Source organism: Nerophis lumbriciformis, linkage group LG05, assembly GCF_033978685.3.
Source record: "Nerophis lumbriciformis linkage group LG05, RoL_Nlum_v2.1, whole genome shotgun sequence".
In the NCBI taxonomy this organism is placed as follows: domain Eukaryota; kingdom Metazoa; phylum Chordata; class Actinopteri; order Syngnathiformes; family Syngnathidae; genus Nerophis; species Nerophis lumbriciformis.
The window spans coordinates 7,452,115-7,473,734 of NC_084552.2; the positions used below are offsets into that span (position 1 = coordinate 7,452,115).

General features: G+C 43.7%; 1 protein-coding gene across 2 annotated transcripts in view; it reads right to left on the minus strand.

The window, feature by feature from the left end:
* Positions 1-459: 459 nt before the first annotated feature.
* Positions 460-21,620, minus strand: part of il15ra (interleukin 15 receptor subunit alpha) — a 42,746-nt gene continuing 21,585 nt past the window's right edge. The window contains exons 3-7 of one of the 2 annotated variants that reach the window (XM_061959111.1): positions 16,994-17,086; positions 11,699-11,887; positions 7,921-7,974; positions 4,004-4,094; positions 460-845 (exon numbers count right to left, since the gene is read on the minus strand). In XM_061959111.1, coding sequence (XP_061815095.1) covers positions 764-845; positions 4,004-4,094; positions 7,921-7,974; positions 11,699-11,887; positions 16,994-17,086 — 509 coding nt within the window. In that variant the 3' untranslated portion in view covers positions 460-763. Of the gene's footprint in view, positions 846-4,003; positions 4,095-7,718; positions 7,791-7,920; positions 7,975-11,698; positions 11,888-16,993; positions 17,087-21,620 lie in introns of those variants that run through there. The other variant, XM_072913118.1, reaches the window with a different exon arrangement.

Consider the following 21,620-nt stretch of genomic DNA (forward strand, 5'->3'; position numbering starts at 1 on the left):
AAGACTTCAATCTTTGTCTCATCAGACCAGAGGATTTGGTTTCTCAAGGTCTGAGAGTCTTTCAGGGCAAACGTTTGACTAAGAAATGTACCATCCAGGCCTGATTGGTGGATTGTCCTTCTGGAAGGTTCTCCTCTCTCCTCTGACAGAGTGACCATGGGGTTCTTGGTCACCTTCCTGACTCTTCTCCCCTGATTGCTCAGTTTGGACTATTGGCCAGCTCATGGAAGAGTTCTGGTGGTTCCAAACTTCTTCCATTGACAAAGGATGGAGGCCACTCTGCTCATTGGGACCTTCAAGGGAGCAGATCTTTTTTCTGTGCCTGGAGACAATTTTTCGGACTTCCTTCTTTGTTTGCACTGTCAAGTGTGGCCCTTCCATACAGACAGGTGTGTGTGTGTGCCTCTCCAAATCCTGAAGTGACCAGTTTTTTTTTAATTTTTAATACATTTAAAAATATTTCAAAAAAAGTAATTACGGGGTATTGTGTGTAGAATTTTGAGGGCACAAAATGAATGTATTCCATTTGGAATGAGGCTGTAACCTAAAATGTGGAAAAATACTTTGGTGAATATTCAGGTGGTGACATGTATCGTTGGAGGTTTTTTTTATATTGTACTCCCATTAGCTCCATCGTTAGCTGACTTTTGCAAGCCTTTATTTACCAGTTAGAATGAATGCCATGTTAGTAAAGGATGATGGATAGAGAGAAGCACAAGTTGAGAACTTTGGACCATGTTGTGTGACACTAATGTCCTACTTCCTATCCACGTTCTGATGGAACTTCATGGAGAGGTATGGCCTCCGCTGGCTGGGATGGTGTGTCGCTTTCTGCCCTTCTCCTCCTGAGTGGTGAGACACACAATCATGACAAAATAGGCCATATTCTGATTATACTGTGTGTGTGTATATATATATATATATATATATATATGTCTTAATAAGGTTATCCAAAAAATAGTGCTCGATACCGTAGTAGAGCGCAATATATGTATGTGTGGGGGAAAAAAAGAAAAGAAAAGTATTCAACAAGAACAACATCAAATTGAGCTACAGCTGCATGAACAATATACGACAAATCATCTCAAACCACAACAAAACAATTGCAAATGAGCCGTCGACCCCCAGTCAGAACGACTCCAAAACCAACAAAGCATGTAACTGTCGAAAGAAACCTGATTGCCCTCTCAACGGGGGGTGCTTACAAACATCAGTTGTCTACCAATCTAAGGTAATACGCAAGGACATTAACACATCCGACACATATGTAGGATTAACCGAGGGTGAATTCAAAACCGGATGGAACAACCACAAGGCTTCTTTCAGGAACAAAAACCTGCGAAATACCACAGAACTCAGCAAACACATTTGGGACCTCAAAGACAATAATGTTGAATATTCAATAACATGGCAAATTCTTGCATCCAGCACACCTTACAATAGTGGTAATAAAAGATGCAACCTATGCTTGAAAGAGAAACTGTTTATTATTTACCGTCCAGACCTGTCATCCCTCAACAAGCGCAGCGAAATTGTAACAACATGCCGCCATAGACGGAAACACCTCCTAGGTAACACATGAGCCAATCACCACGCCCCTAGGCCAGCCTGTACCCACCCACTCTGTACCCACCCACTCTGTGCCCTATATAAACCATGGTATGCGAATGCTCCCATTAAAATCTCCTGACGATTGAGGGTACCCCCCTCATGAAACAGGCCTGTAGAGATGAAATAGTCTTGTGATTTTTTTTCCCCACACATACATATATATATATATATATATATATATATATATATATATATATATATATATATATATATATATATATATATATATATATATATATACATATATATATATATATATATATATATATATGCATGTGTGGGGAAAAAATCACAAGACTACTTCATCTCTACAGGCCTGTTTCATGAGGGGTTCCCTCAATCATCAGGAGATTTTACTAGAAGCATTCACATACCATGATTTATATAGGGCACAGAACGGGTAGGTACAGGCAGGCGCGTGGTGATTGGCTCAAGTGTTACCTAGGAGGTGTTTCCGTCTGTGACGGCATGCTGATACAATTTCGCTGCGCTTGTTGAGGGATGACAGGTCTGGGCGGTATATAATAAACAGTTTCTCTTTTAGGCATAGGTTGCATCTTTTATTACCACTGTTGTAAGGTGTGCTGGATGCAAGAATTTGCCATGTTATTGAATATTCAACATTATTGTCTTTGAGGTTCCAAATGTGTTTGCTGAGTTCTGTAGTATTCCGCAGGCTTTGGTTCCTGAAAGAAGCCTTGTGATTGTTCCATCTGGCTTTGAACTCTCCCTCGGTTAATCCTACATATGTGTCAAGATGTTTTAATGTCCTTGCGTGTTACCTTTGATTGGTAAACAACCGATGTTTGTTAGCACCCCCCGTTGAGAGGGCAATCAGGTTTCTTGCAACAGTTGTAGCCTTTGTTGGTTTTGGAGTTGCTCTGTCTGGGGGCAGACGGCTCCTTTGCAATTGCTTTGTTGTGATTTGAAATAATTTGTCGTATATTGTTCATACAGCTGTAGCTCAATTTAATGTTGTTCTTGTTGAATACTTTTCTTAGGGTATTGCCTTTGGGGAAGTGTTTGTCGATCAGAGTGAGGAATTTGTGGCCAATATTAGTTGAGACGTTTTTGCTGTATGGGGGGTTGTACCAGATAATGTTGCTTCGTTTTCTGCTCTTTTTTGGTTGGTTTCCTGGCGTGGGTTCATAGGTGAGGGTGAAGTTGTATCCGCTTTCATCAAGTGCTTTTTGGTACGGGGGGGTTGCTTGGTCGAATTCAGCTTTGCTAGATGACAGCATCGATAGCCTTTTATTAATTCCAGTAGGTATTCTTTTCGTGGTGGTGGGTGGGTGCTTGCTGTCATGGTGCACGTATTGGAGTATTGTGTTGGATTTCGTGAATGGTTGGTAGCTGTTATTTCTCATATTGCGCTCTACCACGGTATCGAGTACTATTTTTTGGATAATCTAATTAAGACATATATATATATATATATATATATATATATATATATATATATCAACACTCCAATACGTGCACCATGACAGCAACCACCCACCCACCACCACGAAAAGAATACCTACCGGAATTAATAAAAGGCTATTGATGCTGTCATCTAGCAAAGCTGAATTCGACCAAGCAACCCCCACGTACCAAAAAGCACTTGCTGAAAGCGGATACAACTTCACCCTCACCTATGAACCCACGCCAGGAAACCAACCAAAAAAGAGCAGAAAACGAAGCAACATTATCTGGTACAACCCCCCATACAGCAAAAACATCTCAACTAATATTGGCCACAAATTCCTCACTCTGATCGACAAACACTTCCCCAAAGGCAACACCCTAAGAAAAGTATTCAACAAGAACAACATTAAATTGAGCTACAGCTGTATGAACATATATATATATATATATATATATATATATATATATATATATATATATATATATATACACACACACACACACACACACACACACATAGTATATATATATATATATATATATATATATATATATATATACACACACACACACACACACACACATAGTATATATATATTGTATGGATATATATATATATATAAAATAGATTATATAGAGAAATAGATTTTATATGATATAAATATATATATATATGTATATACATGTATACAGTATATATACTGTGTACACATAATGTATATATACAGTATGTATACTGTATATATACAGTATAAATATATATAAAATAGATTATATAGAGAGAGAAATTATATATACATATAAATATATATTTATATGAATATACATATATACTGTGTACATATATACAGTATAAAAATATATAAAATAGATGATATATTGAGAGAGAAATGATATGAGTATATATACTGTGTACATATATATAAATGAGAAAAGTGTTTTGATGTGTATAGTTGAATGATGCACTCTTGCAGTCACTCACCTTCTGTACACTAATATGGCGATGGCAGTCAGAGCAATGATGGACACTGCAAGGCAGCTGATGACTGCTATTGTGCTGCTGCTCACTGCTCCTGCCAGGAGGAGAGCAGAGACTTAGACTTACACTTAGCTGCCAACTGGTCCTGCCAGGAGGAGAGCATGGACTTAGACTTTGACTTAGCTACCAACAGGTCCTGCCAGGAGGAGAGCATAGACTTAGACTTTGACTTAGCTGCCAACTGGTCCTGCCAGGAGGAGAGCATGGACTTAGACTTAGACTTAGCTGCCCACTGCTCCTGCCAGGAGGAGAGGGTGGACTTAGACTTGGACTTAAATGCCAACAGGTCCTGCCAGGAGGAGAGCATGGACTTAGACTTAAATGCCAACAGGTCCTGCCAGGAGGAGAGCATGGACTTAGACTTAGACTTAGCTGCCCACTGCTCCTGCCAGGAGGAGAGGGTGGACTTAGACTTGGACTTAAATGCCAACAGGTCCTGCCAGGAGGAGAGCATGGACTTAGACTTAAATGCCAACAGGTCCTGCCAGGAGGAGAGCATGGACTTAACTTAGACTTAGTTGCCCCTGCCAGGAGGAGAGCATGGACTTAGACTTAAATGCCAACAGGTCCTGCCAGGAGGAGAGCATGGACTTAGACTTAGACTTAGCTGCCCACTGCTCCTGCCAGGAGGAGAGGGTGGACTTAGACTTGGACTTAAATGCCAACAGGTCCTGCCAGGAGGAGAGCATGGACTTAGACTTAGCTACCAACAGGTCCTGCCAGGAGGAGAGCATGGACTTAGACTTAGACTTAGCTGCCAACTGGTCCTGCCAGGAGGAGAGCATGGACTTAGACTTAGCTACCAACAGGTCCTGCCAGGAGGAGAGCATGGACTTAGACTTAGACTTAGCTGCCAACTGGTCCTGCCAGGAGGAGAGCATGGACTTAGACTTGGACTTAGACTTAAATGTCAACAGGTCCTGCCAGGAGGAGAGCATGGACTTAGACTTGGACTTAGACTTAAATGCCAACAGGTCCTGCCAGGAGGAGAGCATGGACTTAGACTTAGACTTAGCTGCCCACTGCTCCTGCCAGGAGGAGAGGGTGGACTTAGACTTGGACTTAAATGCCAACAGGTCCTGCCAGGAGGAGAGCATGGACTTAGACTTAGCTACCAACAGGTCCTGCCAGGAGGAGAGCATGGACTTAGACTTAGACTTAGTTGCCCCTGCCAGGAGGAGAGCATGGACTTAGACTTGGACTTAGTTGCCCCTGCCAGGAGGAGAGCATGGACTTAGACTTAAATGCCAACAGGTCCTGCCAGGAGGAGAGCATGGACTTAGACTTAGACTTAGTTGCCCCTGCCAGGAGGAGAGCATGGACTTAGACTTGGACTTAGACTTAAATGCCAACAGGTCCTGCCAGGAGGAGAGCATGGACTTAGACTTAGACTTAGCTGCCCACTGCTCCTGCCAGGAGGAGAGGGTGGACTTAGACTTGGACTTAAATGCCAACAGGTCCTGCCAGGAGGAGAGCATGGACTTAGACTTAGCTACCAACAGGTCCTGCCAGGAGGAGAGCATGGACTTAGACTTAGACTTAGTTGCCCCTGCCAGGAGGAGAGCATGGACTTAGACTTAGACTTAGTTGCCCCTGCCAGGAGGAGAGCATGGACTTAGACTTGGACTTAGACTTAAATGCCAACAGGTCCTGCCAGGAGGAGAGCATGGACTTAGACTTAGATTTAGCTGCCCACTGCTCCTGCCAGGAGGAGAGGGTGGACTTAGACTTGGACTTAAATGCCAACAGGTCCTGCCAGGAGGAGAGCATGGACTTAGACTTAAATGCCAACAGGTCCTGCCAGGAGGAGAGCATGGACTTAGACTTAGACTTAGTTGCCCCTGCCAGGAGGAGAGCATGGACTTAGACTTGGACTTAGACTTAAATGCCAACAGGTCCTGCCAGGAGGAGAGCATGGACTTAGACTTAGACTTAGCTGCCCACTGCTCCTGCCAGGAGGAGAGGGTGGACTTAGACTTGGACTTAAATGCCAACAGGTCCTGCCAGGAGGAGAGCATGGACTTAGACTTAGCTACCAACAGGTCCTGCCAGGAGGAGAGCATGGACTTAGACTTTGACTTAGCTGCCAACTGGTCCTGCCAGGAGGAGAGCATGGACTTAGACTTAGCTACCAACAGGTCCTGCCAGGAGGAGAGCATGGACTTAGACTTAGACTTAGCTGCCAACTGGTCCTGCCAGGAGGAGAGCATGGACTTAGACTTGGACTTAGACTTAAATGTCAACAGGTCCTGCCAGGAGGAGAGCATGGACTTAGACTTAGACTTAGCTGCCAACTGGTCCTGCCAGGAGGAGAGCATGGACTTAGACTTAAATGCCAACAGGTCCTGCCAGGAGGAGAGCATGGACTTAGACTTAGACTTAGTTGCCCCTGCCAGGAGGAGAGCATGGACTTAGACTTAAATGCCAACAGGTCCTGCCAGGAGGAGAGCATGGACTTAGACTTAGACTTAGCTGCCCACTGCTCCTGCCAGGAGGAGAGGGTGGACTTAGACTTGGACTTAAATGCCAACAGGTCCTGCCAGGAGGAGAGCATGGACTTAGACTTAGCTACCAACAGGTCCTGCCAGGAGGAGAGCATGGACTTAGACTTAGACTTAGCTGCCAACTGGTCCTGCCAGGAGGAGAGCATGGACTTAGACTTAGCTACCAACAGGTCCTGCCAGGAGGAGAGCATGGACTTAGACTTAGACTTAGCTGCCAACTGGTCCTGCCAGGAGGAGAGCATGGACTTAGACTTGGACTTAGACTTAAATGTCAACAGGTCCTGCCAGGAGGAGAGCATGGACTTAGACTTGGACTTAGACTTAAATGCCAACAGGTCCTGCCAGGAGGAGAGCATGGACTTAGACTTAGACTTAGCTGCCCACTGCTCCTGCCAGGAGGAGAGGGTGGACTTAGACTTGGACTTAAATGCCAACAGGTCCTGCCAGGAGGAGAGCATGGACTTAGACTTAGCTACCAACAGGTCCTGCCAGGAGGAGAGCATGGACTTAGACTTAGACTTAGTTGCCCCTGCCAGGAGGAGAGCATGGACTTAGACTTGGACTTAGTTGCCCCTGCCAGGAGGAGAGCATGGACTTAGACTTAAATGCCAACAGGTCCTGCCAGGAGGAGAGCATGGACTTAGACTTAGACTTAGTTGCCCCTGCCAGGAGGAGAGCATGGACTTAGACTTGGACTTAGACTTAAATGCCAACAGGTCCTGCCAGGAGGAGAGCATGGACTTAGACTTAGACTTAGCTGCCCACTGCTCCTGCCAGGAGGAAAGGGTGGACTTAGACTTGGACTTAAATGCCAACAGGTCCTGCCAGGAGGAGAGCATGGACTTAGACTTAGCTACCAACAGGTCCTGCCAGGAGGAGAGCATGGACTTAGACTTAGACTTAGCTGCCAACTGGTCCTGCCAGGAGGAGAGCATGGACTTAGACTTGGACTTAGACTTAAATGTCAACAGGTCCTGCCAGGAGGAGAGTATGGACTTAGACTTAGACTTAGCTGCCAACTGGTCCTGCCAGGAGGAGAGCATGGACTTAGACTTAGACTTAGCTGCCAACTGGTCCTGCCAGGAGGAGAGCATGGACTTAGACTTGGACTTAGACTTAAATGTCAACAGGTCCTGCCAGGAGGAGAGTATGGACTTAGACTTAGACTTAGCTGCCAACTGGTCCTGCCAGGAGGAGAGCATGGACATGACACTGCCAACATTTGCCTGATCAGGAATATAGACAACCCAGTTGTCACGTCTTCAGCCAGACATTCCCATGGAAAGTATGTCAAAGGCTTGCAATCACAACCTGCTCACATAGGTTTCTACACAACCTACTCACATAGGTTCCTACCTGCTGAGTGGGAAGATGTGGCGTTGTTGTCTTCTAGGCTGGCCGCTGTGTCGCCTGTACACAGTCAGACAAAATGCATGTTTGGAAAACACTCCATTTTTACACATATCAACATTTTAGTTTGACATCCTGCACTGATACTTTGTAGGAAGGTGTTACATTTACAGTAGACATACAGTACTGACACAAATATAAGACGAGCTCTACTTCTACTTCATGGTCTAGAGCAGGGGTGTCAAACTCAAATACAGAGTGGGCCAAAATGTAAAACTGAACAAAGCCGCGGGCCAAGGTTGAACAAATTAACCTTTTAATAGAGACCCAAACAAGTTTTGCATTAAATATTGAACAAGCAAGACTTATATAACTTTATAGTGACATGCAAAATCGAGTTTCAAATAATAATAATAATTAAAAAATATCAATGGCATATCAAATACAATTTTAATAAAAATGTAATGCCTATTTTCTATTTGCAGCCTTCTAAGGTAAATAAATGGTAAATGAGTTATACTTGTATAGCGCTTTTCTACCTTTCTAAGGAAGTCAAAGCGCTTTGACACTATTTCCACATTCACCCATTCACACACACACTGATGGCAGCCATGCACAGCGCTAACCAGGCCCATCAGGAGCAAGGGTGAGGTGTCTTGCTCATGGACACAACGGACGTGACTAGGATGGTAGAAGGTGGGGATTGAACCAGTAACCCTCAGATTGCTGGCTCGGCCACTCTCCCAACTTCGCCACGCCGTCCCCAAATATCAACATAAACTTTTTCCACAGGCTAATAAATTTGATAATACCGGTAAAATAATGAATAAACCAACCATTCAGGACTTTAAACCGCTCAGTTTGCAACACACTGATCTAATCTGATGTACCCAAGCCAGATACCTGCCATCTTTTCTTGGATGCTAGTTCATTAATGTCGGGGCTCAGGCTTAGAGCTGAGGCAACCTTCATTATCGAACCAAGGTGTTCATCAGTCATTATATCTCGTATTCCACAGTCTTGGGGGCGTGTCTTCCAGGCACTGCTTTTAACATCCTCTACAAGCTGACGTCACGTCCGCTTATCATCCCTTCTAACAACGTGCCCGCCCAGTCACAAGATATGAGCGGCTTCTGTACGCACACACACGTAAATGCAAAGCATACTTCATCAACAGCGATACAGTTTACACTGAGAGTGGCCGTATAAGCAACTTTAACATTGTTACAAATATGCGCCACACTGTGAATCCACACCACACAAGAATGAAAAACACATTTTGGGAGAACATCCGCACAGTAACACAACATAAACACAACAAAACAAATAGCCAGAACCCTTTGCAGCACTAACTCTTCCGGGACGCTACAATATACACCCCCGCTACCTCCAAGAATTTAATATATTTGAAAAAGTTATTTAATAAGAAGCCAAAAGTGCAAAAACAATAATGTTCGTGTTGGAGGAGTTGTGAATGAATGAAATATGAAATCCGTGCTGCAGTCTGCAGGTGTACCTAATGTTGTGGCCCAGCAGCGCCTGCAGCACGGATTTCATATTTCATTCTGTTATGAGAGTAGCGTATGTGTATGTGTGTGTGTGGCCCTTTAACAGGTGACAGCATGTGAGGTGAGTGACGTCAGTGAGTGGGTGGGTGAGAGAGGAGAGGGAGCGGTAGCGTGAGTGCGGGCGGGGACTAGTTGTTGTTGTGGTGGATTGGCTGTGTGCAGACATTAATAAAGTTAAGAGTTGCCACTAATCGCCGGACTCATCATTCACCCTGGAGTACGGAGCTGCGGAGACCCACTGCCGGGTAGAGTGAAGGGTGTTGCCCTGATATACATCGGCCCTGGAGGAGTCTCCCCTGTGCCCCTCGACTACGGTCTGGGGAGCCGGAAGCAGGAAAGGTGCAACAATTCATTCACAACTCCTCCAACACGAACATTATTGTTTTTGCACTTTTGGCTTCTTATTAAATAACTTTTTCGAATACATTCAATCTTGCACGTGGAACTTTAAGTGTGGGCTAAAGTTTATATAACACTCCCGTTAGGGGGTGCATTCTACGCCAGGGGTGCATTATCCGGCACAACACCTGGAACCTGACGCTACAAGGTAGCGGGGGTGTATATTGTAGCGTCCCGGAAGAGTTCTGGGTTTTTTGTTCTGTTGTGTTTATGTTGTGTTACTGTGCGGATATTCTCCCGAAATGTGTTTGTCATTCTTGTTTGGTGTGGATTCACAGTGTGGCGTATATTTCTAACAGTGTTAAAGTTTTTTATTCGGCTACCCTCAGTGTAACCTGTATCGCTGAAGATCAAGTATGCGTTGCATTCACTTCTGTGTGTGTGCCACAGCCGCACATTTATGTGACTGAGCCAGCATTCGTTGGAGTGGACGAAAAGGGGACGTTACAATTCTCGGGAGGGGCACTGAAATTTGGGAGTCTCTCGGGAGGTTTGGCAAGTATGAGAATTTTGGCAAGTATGAGAATTAGCGGTGTACCGCCGCTGTATATAATCGGCGGGCCAGCTCTAGTGTTAATTTGATATCACCTCACGGGCCAAGTGAAATTACACAGCGGGCCAGAGTTTGACACCCATGGTCTAGAGATTCATATGGTGGCAAACTCTGAATTCAACCATACATCATGAAGAGGGCCGTAGTTTTAGGGCCCCAAGGGCCGGACATCAAAATGTGGATGTTTGATCAGAACGTGCGTCCGCAGGTTGAATTCCTTTGAGACTGTTTTGACTTCATTACAAAGTCCATTTTCACTCTGCACTGTCAACACATTCTCTATTCTGCGCTCGCTACTCTTTTCCAGCGTGTGCAGCTGGACAGATAGTTAACAGCATGAAGAAACGGAAGTTCGATTTTCGCAGTTAATTTTCAAAAATTTCCAGAGTCGATGGTGTCTTCTTCTACTCACCCCACTGCTGCCACGCCGTTGCCCCCTGCGGGTTGGCAGGAGTACTGCCACCCCGGTTTGAATGGTTTCATCAAGACTATTTGGGTGGTGCTCAGCAAGCCAAATGAAGAGCTTTGGTGGACCAAATGTGGCCCGCGGGCCGCCAGTTGACTGCCTTACATGTTATAATCAGGGCCGTCTTATATTTGTGTCAGTCGGGTCACAAATGAGCATTGGAAGCCAAAATGTGATCAAGGCGTAATATACAGGTCGGTCACCGGGGATTCTCTCACTGTGGTGGTATGCGGGCTCCATCATTAAAGTACAGTGTTTTATTTCCCTGTATTAAAACACAGAGTTACTGTTCAAATTGTGAAGCCAAAATATGAAATATACTTGTTGAAATCAAACATCTTGTTTTTAACAAACACTTAGGCCTACTACGCCACTGTATTGTTATAATGCTCGTTATGGTGGTACTTAATGAATACTTAGGTCTACTACACTACTGCATTGTAATAATGCTCATCATGGTGGTACTTAATGAATACTTAGGTCTACTACACTACTGTATTTAATGTTGTCATTATGGTGGTACTTAATGAATACTTAGGTCTACTACACTACTGTATTTAATGTTGTCATTATGGTGGTACTCAATGAATACTTAGGTCTACTACACTACTGTTTTTAATGTTGTCATTATGGTGGTACTTAATGAATACTTAGGTCTACTACACTACTGTATTTAATGTTGTCATTATGGTGGTACTTGGGAGAGTCGAGTGTTTGGAACTTGGTGAAAACAGTTGGAGGACCACTGGACTATACTGTAATACAATATATATTTTTTAATTAGGCAAGGACACTCACCTGCTTGGGTGATGTTGGGGGCTTTGGGTGTGGTCTTAGGGCCGCCTTGGGGTGTGGCCTTAGGGTCGCCTTGAGGTGTGGCCTTAGGGTCGCTTTGAGGTGTGGCCTTAGGGTCGCCTTGAGGTGTGGCCTTAGGGTCGCCTTGAGGTGTGGCCTTAGGGTCGCCTTGGGGTGTGGCCTTAGGGTCGGCTGAAAATCACATAATTATTAGTATGCATTAGGGTTGTACGGTACACCGGTACTAGAAAAGTGCCGCGATACTAATGAATCATATTCAGTACTACCCTCCCCCCCCTTTTCACATGGTGACATTACTGGTTTTACGAGCAGAGGAGCATGTTGGGCAGCGCACACACACAGAGTACTTACAAGCAGACACAGTGTATAGACAGAAAAGAGAGAATGGACGCATTTTGGTGCTCAGCAAGCCAAATGAAGAGCTTTGGTGGACCGAATGTGGCCCGCGGGCCGCCAGTTGACTGCCTTACATGTTATAATCAGGGCCGTCTTATATTTGTGTCAGTCGGGTCACAAATCAAATCAACTTTATTTATAAAGCACATTTAAAATTTACCACAGGGGTAGCCAAAGTGCTGTACAATGGACAGGTTAAAAGATAAAACGAGTACCGAGCAAACACAACACAACACAAACAGAACACGATAAAAAATAACTAATTAAAATAGAATAAATAAAAACATAAAAACAGGTTCACAGCAGGTGTATTATGGGGCGCCATTGCAGGATGGATATCACTCAGTGTTAAAAGCCATGGAATAAAAGTATGTTTTTAAGAGAGATTTAAAAACAGGAAGAGAGGAAGCCTGTCTAACACTCAGAGGTAGGTCGTTCCAGAGCTTGGGAGCAGCAACGGCGAAAGCTCTGTCACCTCTAAGCTTCAGCCTTGTGTCAGGGACCGTCAACAGCAGCTGATCGGCTGATCTTAAGGATCGGGTGGGGCAGTAAGGCTGAAGGAGGTCGGAGAGATAGGTTGGCGCGAGGTTGTTTAGACATTTAAAAACAAATAAAAGGAGTTTAAAATTGATTCGGTAACGCACAGGGAGCCAGTGAAGGGACGCTAAAATAGGGGTGATGTTCTCACGTCTGCGGGTCTGTGTTAGCAGACGAGCAGCAGAGTTCTGCACGAGCTGCAGGCGGGCGAGGGAGGCCTGGCTAATGCCTACATACAGGGCATTACAGTAGTCAAGACGAGTCGAGATAAAGGCGTGGATTAATTTCTCAAGATCATGACTTGATAGAAGCGGTTTCACTTTCGCTATTTGGCGTAATTGATAAAAGCTTTTTTGAACGACGCTGCTGATTTGTTTTTCGAATTTAAAATCTGAGTCAAACTTTACCCCCAGGTTTGTGACACAGTCGCTGAGATACGGGGTCAGAGTGCCGAGGTCAACGTTGGGGGAGGGAGAGCGACTTGGACCGAACAACATAACTTCTGTTTTATCTTCATTTAGGCTCAGGAAGTTAGCTGAAAGCCAGACTTTGATGTCGTGCAGGCAGTCAATAAGATGTTGAACCGTGTTATTTTGTGCCATGGGAAAATAAATCTGGCAATCATCGGCGTAAAAATGAAATGCAATACTGTACTTCCTAAAAATAGAACCAAGGGGGAGAAGGTAAAGCGCAAATAAAATTGGGGCAAGGATTGAGCCCTGGGGGACCCCATGTGGTAAAGGAGCTGTGGACGACATAAAACTGTCTACTTTTACACAAAAACTCCTGTCGGTTAGGTACGACCGGAACCAGTTGAGGGCGGCGCCCTTAATGCCCACACAGTTCTCAAGACGAGTGATTAAGGTGGCGTGGTCGACGGTGTGGAACGCAGCAGACAGATCTAAAAGCACCAGGACAACATATTTACCAGAATCAGTGGACAGGAGGATATCGTTAAAAACTTTTAGAAGCGCTGACTCTGTGCTGTGGAGGGCTTTAAAACCGGACTGGAACAGCTCAGTGATACCATTATCCTCTAAGAAGGGCAACAACTGACTGTAGACAACCTTCTCTAATATTTTGGAAATGTATGGAAGATTAGAGATAGGTCTGAGGTTAGAGAGGAGAGAGGGGTCGAGGCTGGGTTTTTTAAGTAGAGGTGGTACCACTGCATGTTTAAACTCTACTGGAACTATTCCAGAAGAGAGGCTACTATTGATAATGTTAAGGACACTTGATCCAATAGTAGCAAGGACCTCCTTAAACAGGCGAGGTGGGAGGGCATCTGCAGGAGAACCAGAGGGCTTCATATGACTAACTGTGTCACTTAAAAAAGAAAAGGACACCGGCTCAAACTGATGGAAAACAGAAGAGAAATGCAGAGGAACAGAAGGGTCATATGAAGGCTGAGATAGACTGGCTCTAGTTGACACAATTTTGTCAGTGAAAAAATGGAGACAATTTTCACAGAATTCAAAAGAAGCATCAAAACCAACAGATTTGGGAGCGTCAATGACAGTGTTAATAGTTTTAAACAGAACTCTGGGGTTGTTACAGTTAGAAGATATAATCTGAGATAGATATATATTCATTTCTGCTTTTACAGTCATCTGAAAGGAAAACAGGCTTTCTTTAAAAATGGCAAAGGACACATGCAGCCTGTCTTTTTTCCATTTTCTCTCTGCTCTTCTACATACGCGCCTGGCAGCCCGAGTGACGTCATTCAACCAGGGCTGAGGCGTGGCTTTAGCGCGGCGGCATTTGAAAGGCGCGATCGTGTCCAGTGTTTGTAAACAAATAGAGTTGAACCCAGAAACCAACTCTTCAGTATTCAGACATACAGAGGCTGCAGAATTATCATCACAAAGAGTCGAAAAAATAGAGGTGAACCGAGCAGGAGACGAAGAATTAAACATGCGAGAGCGCACAATTTAACTGGACACTGCGTGGGAATATCAAACAAGATCGGCATGTGATCAGAGAACACAGCGTCGCAAATGTCCAAATTAAAAACACACAAACCATACGAGAGCACTAAATCGAGTGTATGCCCGCGTTCATGTGTAGAACCACACACAGACTGTACAAAGTTAAATGAGTCGATTATATTCAGGAAGCTCCTGGAAAGCGGCTCGTCTGGACAGCAGGTGTGAATATTAAAATCACCCACAATAAGGACACGATCATATTTGGGCAGGATTTCAGCCAGAAATTCAGAAAAGTCAGTTATAAAGTCTTTGTGGTACTTGGGTGGTCGATAGATGACGGCACACAGGACGACATCAGAAAGACCCAGTTCAAACATGCACAGTTCGAAGCTTGAAAAGGAGGATTGTAGGCGGATCTGACGGCATTTAAAGTCATTTTTAAAAACGACTGCTAATCCTCCTCCTTTTCGACCGGACGGCCGTGGGGAATTAAAGTAGGAACACTCCGGAGGCAGAAGTTCATTAAGAGGGGCGGACTCACCGGCTCTCAGCCATGTCTCCGTCACACAGAGGAAGTCCAGTCCGCGGGAAGTGAAGAAATCCTTCAGGATAAACGTTTTGTTTGTCAAAGATCTTGCGTTCACAAGACCGAACCTGGCGGGGGCCAGCACGTCCAGGGCCGCAGTTAATCCGGGTGGGGCCCGACACACAGCCCGCAGGTGGCGGGAATCCACCCCGCGCCTCCGGGGGCGGGGACAGCAGGAGCGACGGCGGCAAGCCTCTTCCTCCAAACCAACGATAGGAACCAGCCAGGAGCCGATGGGATCGAGCGAGCGTGGGTGCAGGAGGAGACCGGATACCGCACCATTCCTCCTTCGGGAAGCCACGGGAAGCCGGGCCAGGAGTGCCCTAACTTTCACCAGCTGGCCACCACGTTTACCGCGGCGCCGGAGACGCTTCCGCCGGGGGAGAGGAGCCAGGGGGCGGGAAAGGAAGGCAGGAATCCGGCCAGGTGAAAAAGCTGACTGGGACGTCGAAAAACCAACGTCGAAGTTGATCATATCAGTGGGAGAGGGGCAAAGATCCAACAGTGTTTGGCGGTCATACACAAGCAGTGAGCTGACAGAGACGAAAATAGACGCAAACGACACAAAGACGAACAGAGCTGACAGCGAGAGACGGCAGGCCAAAGCACATACTGGCGCCATCTTGGTCGGGGGCGTAAACACAAAAGAACAAATACCCAAATGAGCATTGGAAGCCAAAATGTGATCAAGGCGTAATAAACAGGTCGGTCACCGGGGATTCTCTAACTGTGGTGGTATGCGGGCTCCATCATTAAAGTACAGTCTTTTATTTCCCTGTATTCAAACACAGAGTTACTGTTCAAACTGTGTAGCCAAAATATGAAATATACTTGTTGAAATCAAACATCTTGTTTTTAACAAACACTTAGGCCTACTACGCCACTGTATTGTTATAATGCTCGTTATGGTGGTACTTAATGAATACTTAGGTCTACTACACTACTGCATTGTAATAATGCTCATCAGGGTGGTACTTAATGAATACTTAGGTCTACTACACTACTGTATTTAATTATGTCATTATGGTGGTACGTAATGAATACTTAGGTCTACTACACTACTGTATTTAATGTTGTCATTATGGTGGTACTTAATGAATACTTAGGTCTACTACACTACTGTATTTAATGTTGTCATTAGGGTGGTACTTAATGAATACTTAGGTCTACTACACTACTGTATTTAATGTTGTCATTAGGGTGGTACTTAATGAATACTTAGGTCTACTACATTACTGTATTTAATGTTGTCATTACGGTGGTACTTGATGAGTACTTAGGTCTACTACACTACTGTATTTAATGTTGTCATTATGGTGGTACTTAATGAATACTTAGGTCTACTACACTACTGTATTTAATGTTGTCATTAGGGTGGTACTTAATGAATACTTAGGTCTACTACACTACTGTATTTAATTATGTCATTATGGTGGTACGTAATGAATACTTAGGTCTACTACACTACTGTATTTAATGTTGTCATTATGGTGGTACTTAATGAATACTTAGGTCTACTACACTACTGTATTTAATGTTGTCATTAGGGTGGTACTTAATGAATACTTAGGTCTACTACACTACTGTATTTAATGTTGTCATTAGGGTGGTACTTAATGAATACTTAGGTCTACTACATTACTGTATTTAATGTTGTCATTACGGTGGTACTTGATGAGTACTTAGGTCTACTACACTACTGTATTTAATGTTGTCATTATGGTGGTACTTGGGAGAGTCGAGTGTTTGGAACTTGGTGAAAACAGTTGGAGGACCACTGGACTATACTGTAATACAATATATATTTTTTAATTAGGCAAAGACACTCACCTGCTTGGGTGATGTTGGGGGCTTTGGGTGTGGTCTTAGGGCCGCCTTGAGGTGTGGCCTTAGGGTCGCCTTGGGGTGTGGCCTTAGGGTCGGCTGAAAATCACATAATTATTAGTATGCATTAGGGTTGTACGGTGCACCGGTACTAGAAAAGTACCGCGATACTAATGAATCATATTCAGTACTACCCTCCCCCCCTTTTCACATGGTGACATTACTGGTTTTACGAGCAGAGGAGCATGTTGGGCAGCGCACACACACACACAGAGTACTTACAAGCAGACACAGTGTATAGACAGAAAAGAGAGAATGGATGCATTTTGGTGTAAAAAGTAAAGATAAAGGTGAAGTTATAACACTGAAACACCCTCAGGAGGAGACATGGCTAGCTAGCTAGCAGCTAACATCCATCCACATTGCTTTAGCTACTTCTAAATCACTAATCCTGGCCTCCATGGCGACAAATAAAGTTTCTTACAAGTATCATTATCACTGGAGGATGAGGAATAGCTAAACATGCTTCACTACACACCGTAGCTCACCTGCGTCACAATGTAAACAAATGCCATGGGTGGATCTACACCTGACATCCACTGTAATGATACCAAGTACAAGAGCGTATCTAGTTGATACTACTATGATTACATCGATATTTTTTATCATCACAAAATCTTTTTTCCTTTTTTTAAAATGTATATTATGTTTATAGTCAGTAAATATGTACCTGGACACATGAGGACTTTGAATATGACCAATGTATGATCCTGTAACTACTTGGTATCGACATGATCCATACCTAAATGTGTGGTATCATCCAAAACTAATGTAAAGTATCAAAGAAGAGAAGAAAAAGTGATTATTACATTTTAACAGAAGTGTAGATAGAACATGTTAAAAGAGAAAATAAGCAAATATTAAGAGTAAATAAACAAGTAGATTAATAATCAATTTTTACAGTTTGTCCCTCATAATGTGTACAAAATAATAGGTGTATAAATGACACAATATGTTACTGCATACATCAGCAGACTAATTAGGAGTCTTTGTTTACTTACTACTAAAAGACAAGTTGTCTATTTTATTTAAGGACTAAATGACAATAATAAACATATGTTTCATGTATACTAACATTTGTTGTTACAATAAAGACAATAATGACATTTTTTTGTAATCCACTTTATTTAGAAAAGTATCGGAATACATTTTGGTACCGGTACCAAAATATTGGTATGGGGACAACCCTAGTATGCATAGACAGAGACAACCACGATGTAACCCGACAGACAAAAGAAAGAGGAAGTAGAAAAGCGTACATCAAGCTGGTTGTTGAGTACACAGATGATACATTTTCATAACACTAGGGAGAAACGTTAGGGGGAGATGTAAACAAAAGGTCAAATATGGGCATGTAGTATTAAGTAGAGTCACACCTCCATTTACAAGCCTCTCTATTTGCAAACTTATTGGCTTTACCAACTTGTATCCATGTGTGCAAACGCTTCATTCATTTTGTGTCCAGTCTGCCGCCATTTTGTGCCGCAGGGCGCTGCGTTTTAGGGGAGGCGGAGCCCTCCGCGTCAATTCCTGCGCAATACACTACCTTTCAGCGCTTCAGTGTGTGTGTGTGTGTGTGTGTGTGTGTGTGTGTGTGTGTGTGTGTGTGTGTGTTGCCTTTTTAATGTTGTTTCCCCTTTGCCAACTCAATATGAGTCCCACAAACACAACAGTCCAGCGTGGAAAGGAAGGAATCACCGTAAAAAAGAAAAAGTACATTAACGGAGCTCACAAGTATGGAAGAAGCAGGCTTCGTACCTCAGCAAGTTTTAATTGTGATGAGAATGGACTATTTTGGGAAAATATGCCAAAGCAGACTTATTTCACTTATTCACACACAGCCCCGCCCCCTTCATTCTCCTCCCATGTCGGCCCCTTTCTCGTCAGCTCCTCCTTTGCCGATGTTCATGATATGTTTTACTTTTTTAAATGTTTATTATGGTAGCAATATGGTTGTTAATGTTTGTGATTTCCGATTGTTTGTGAGGGCATGTTTGTCTTGTTAATAAAGATATAGACAATCCATCACCTTATGTTTGTTATGCAGTCCTATATAACACTTTTTATTGTGTTCAAACCTTCACTAAAATATGGACTTTAGTCGAGGCTGCAACCAATTATTCATGTTTACTTTGTTTTTCATGTGTAAATTCATTCACACATTCTCATGTGTGAATGTGAGTGTGAATGTTGTCTGTCTATCTGTGTTGGCCCTGTGATGAGGTGGCGACTTGTCCAGGGTGTACCCCGCCTTCCGCCCGATTGTAGCTGAGATAGGCTCCAGCGCCGCCCGCGACCCCGAAGGGAATAAGCGGTAGAAAATGGATGGATGGATGGACTTTGTTTCTCATGGAGACATTTGCTTCACTATACAAACTAAAGTTTGTAAATCGAGGTTCTACTGTGTAATGAATATGAGTCATTTTGGCAGGAGTAACTATGTAACTAAGAGCAAACAAAATCAGCCTTGGTTGTATTACAGTATTACTAAAACAATAGTAGTTAATAGTAGGCTAAAGGAGGGGGAGGGGGCTGAGGTGATGTGCGGATCGATACTGAAATATCGATACCAGCTCTTTATGCTCTAATATCAATCCTCAAATAAAATAGATACTTTTGATACTTTAGTTCAGGGGTGTCCAAACATTTCCACCAAGTATGGGGGGGCCATTTCCATATTTTTTATTTTTTTTATTAGAGAGGCGATGGACCATAGTGAATACAGACTTACGTATACATGTGAGAGAGGCGATGGACCATAGTGAATACAGACTTACGTATACATGTGAGAGAGGCGATGGACCATAGAGAATACAGACTTATGTATACATGTGAGAGTGGCGATGGAACATGGTGAATACAGATTTACGTATACATGTGAGAGAGGCGATGGAACATGGTGAATACAGATTTACGTATACATGTGAGAGAGGTGATGGACCATAGAGAATACAGACTTACGTATACATGTGAGAGAGGCGATGGACCATAGTGAATACAGACTTACGTATACATGTGAGAGTGGCGATGGACCATAGAGAATACAGATTTACGTATACATGTGAGAGAGGCGATGGACCATGGTGAATACAGACTTACGTATACATGTGAGAGAGGCGATGGACCATAGTGAATACAGACTTACGTATACATGTGAGAGAGGCGATGGAACATGGTGAATACAGACTTACGTATACATGTGAGAGAGGCGATGGAACATGGTGAATACAGACTTACGTATACATGTGAGAGAGGCCATGGACCATGGGTAATACAGACTTACGTATACATGTGAGAGAGGCCATGGACCATAGTGAATACAGACATACGTATACATGTAAGAGAGGCCATGGACCATGGTGAATACAGACTTACGTATACATGTGAGAGAGGCCATGGACCATGGGTAATACAGACTTACGTATACATGTGAGAGTGGCGGTGGACCATGGTGAATACAGACTTACGTATACATGTGAGAGAGGCCATGGACCATGGGTAATACAGACTTACGTATACATGTGAGAGAGGCGATGGACCATAGTGAATACAGACTTACGTATACATGTGAGAGTGGCGATGGACCATAGAGAATACAGACTTACGTATACATGTGAGAGAGGCGATGGACCATGGTGAATACAGACTTACGTACACATGTGAGAGAGGCGATGGACCATAGTGAATACAGACTTACGTATACATGTGAGAGAGGCGATGGACCATAGAGAATACAGACTTACGTATACATGTGAGAGAGGCCATGGACCATAGAGAATACCGACTTACGTATACATGTGAGAGAGGCCATGGACCATAGAGAATACAGACTTACGTATACATGTGAGAGAGGCCATGGACCATAGTGAATACAGACTTACTTATACATGTGAGAGTGGCGATGTACCATGGTGAATACAGACTTACGTATACATGTGAGAGAGGCGATAGACCATGGTGAATACAGACTTACATATACATGTGAGAGAGGCCATGGACCATAGAGAATACAGACTTACTTATACATGTGAGAGTGGCGATGTACCATGGTGAATACAGACTTACGTATACATGCGAGAGAGGCGATGGACCATGGTGAATACAGACTTACGTATACATGTGAGAGAGGCCATGGACCATGGTGAATACAGACTTACGTATACATGTGAGAGTGGCGATGGAACATGGTGAATACAGACTTACGTATACATGTGAGAGAGGCGATGGACCATAGTGAATACAGACTTACGTATACATGTAAGAGAGGCGATGGACCATGGTGAATACAGACTTACGTATACATGTGAGAGAGGCCATGGACCATGGTGAATACAGACTTACGTATTCATGTGAGAGAGGCGATGGATCATGGTGAATACAGACTTACGTATACATGTGAGAGAGGCCATGGACCATAGAGAATACAGACTTACGTATACATGTGAGAGTGGCGATGGACCATAGTGAATACAGACTTACGTATACATGTGAGAGTGGCGATGGACCATAGAGAATACAGACTTACGTATACATGTGAGAGAGGCGATGAACCATGGTGAATACAGACTTACGT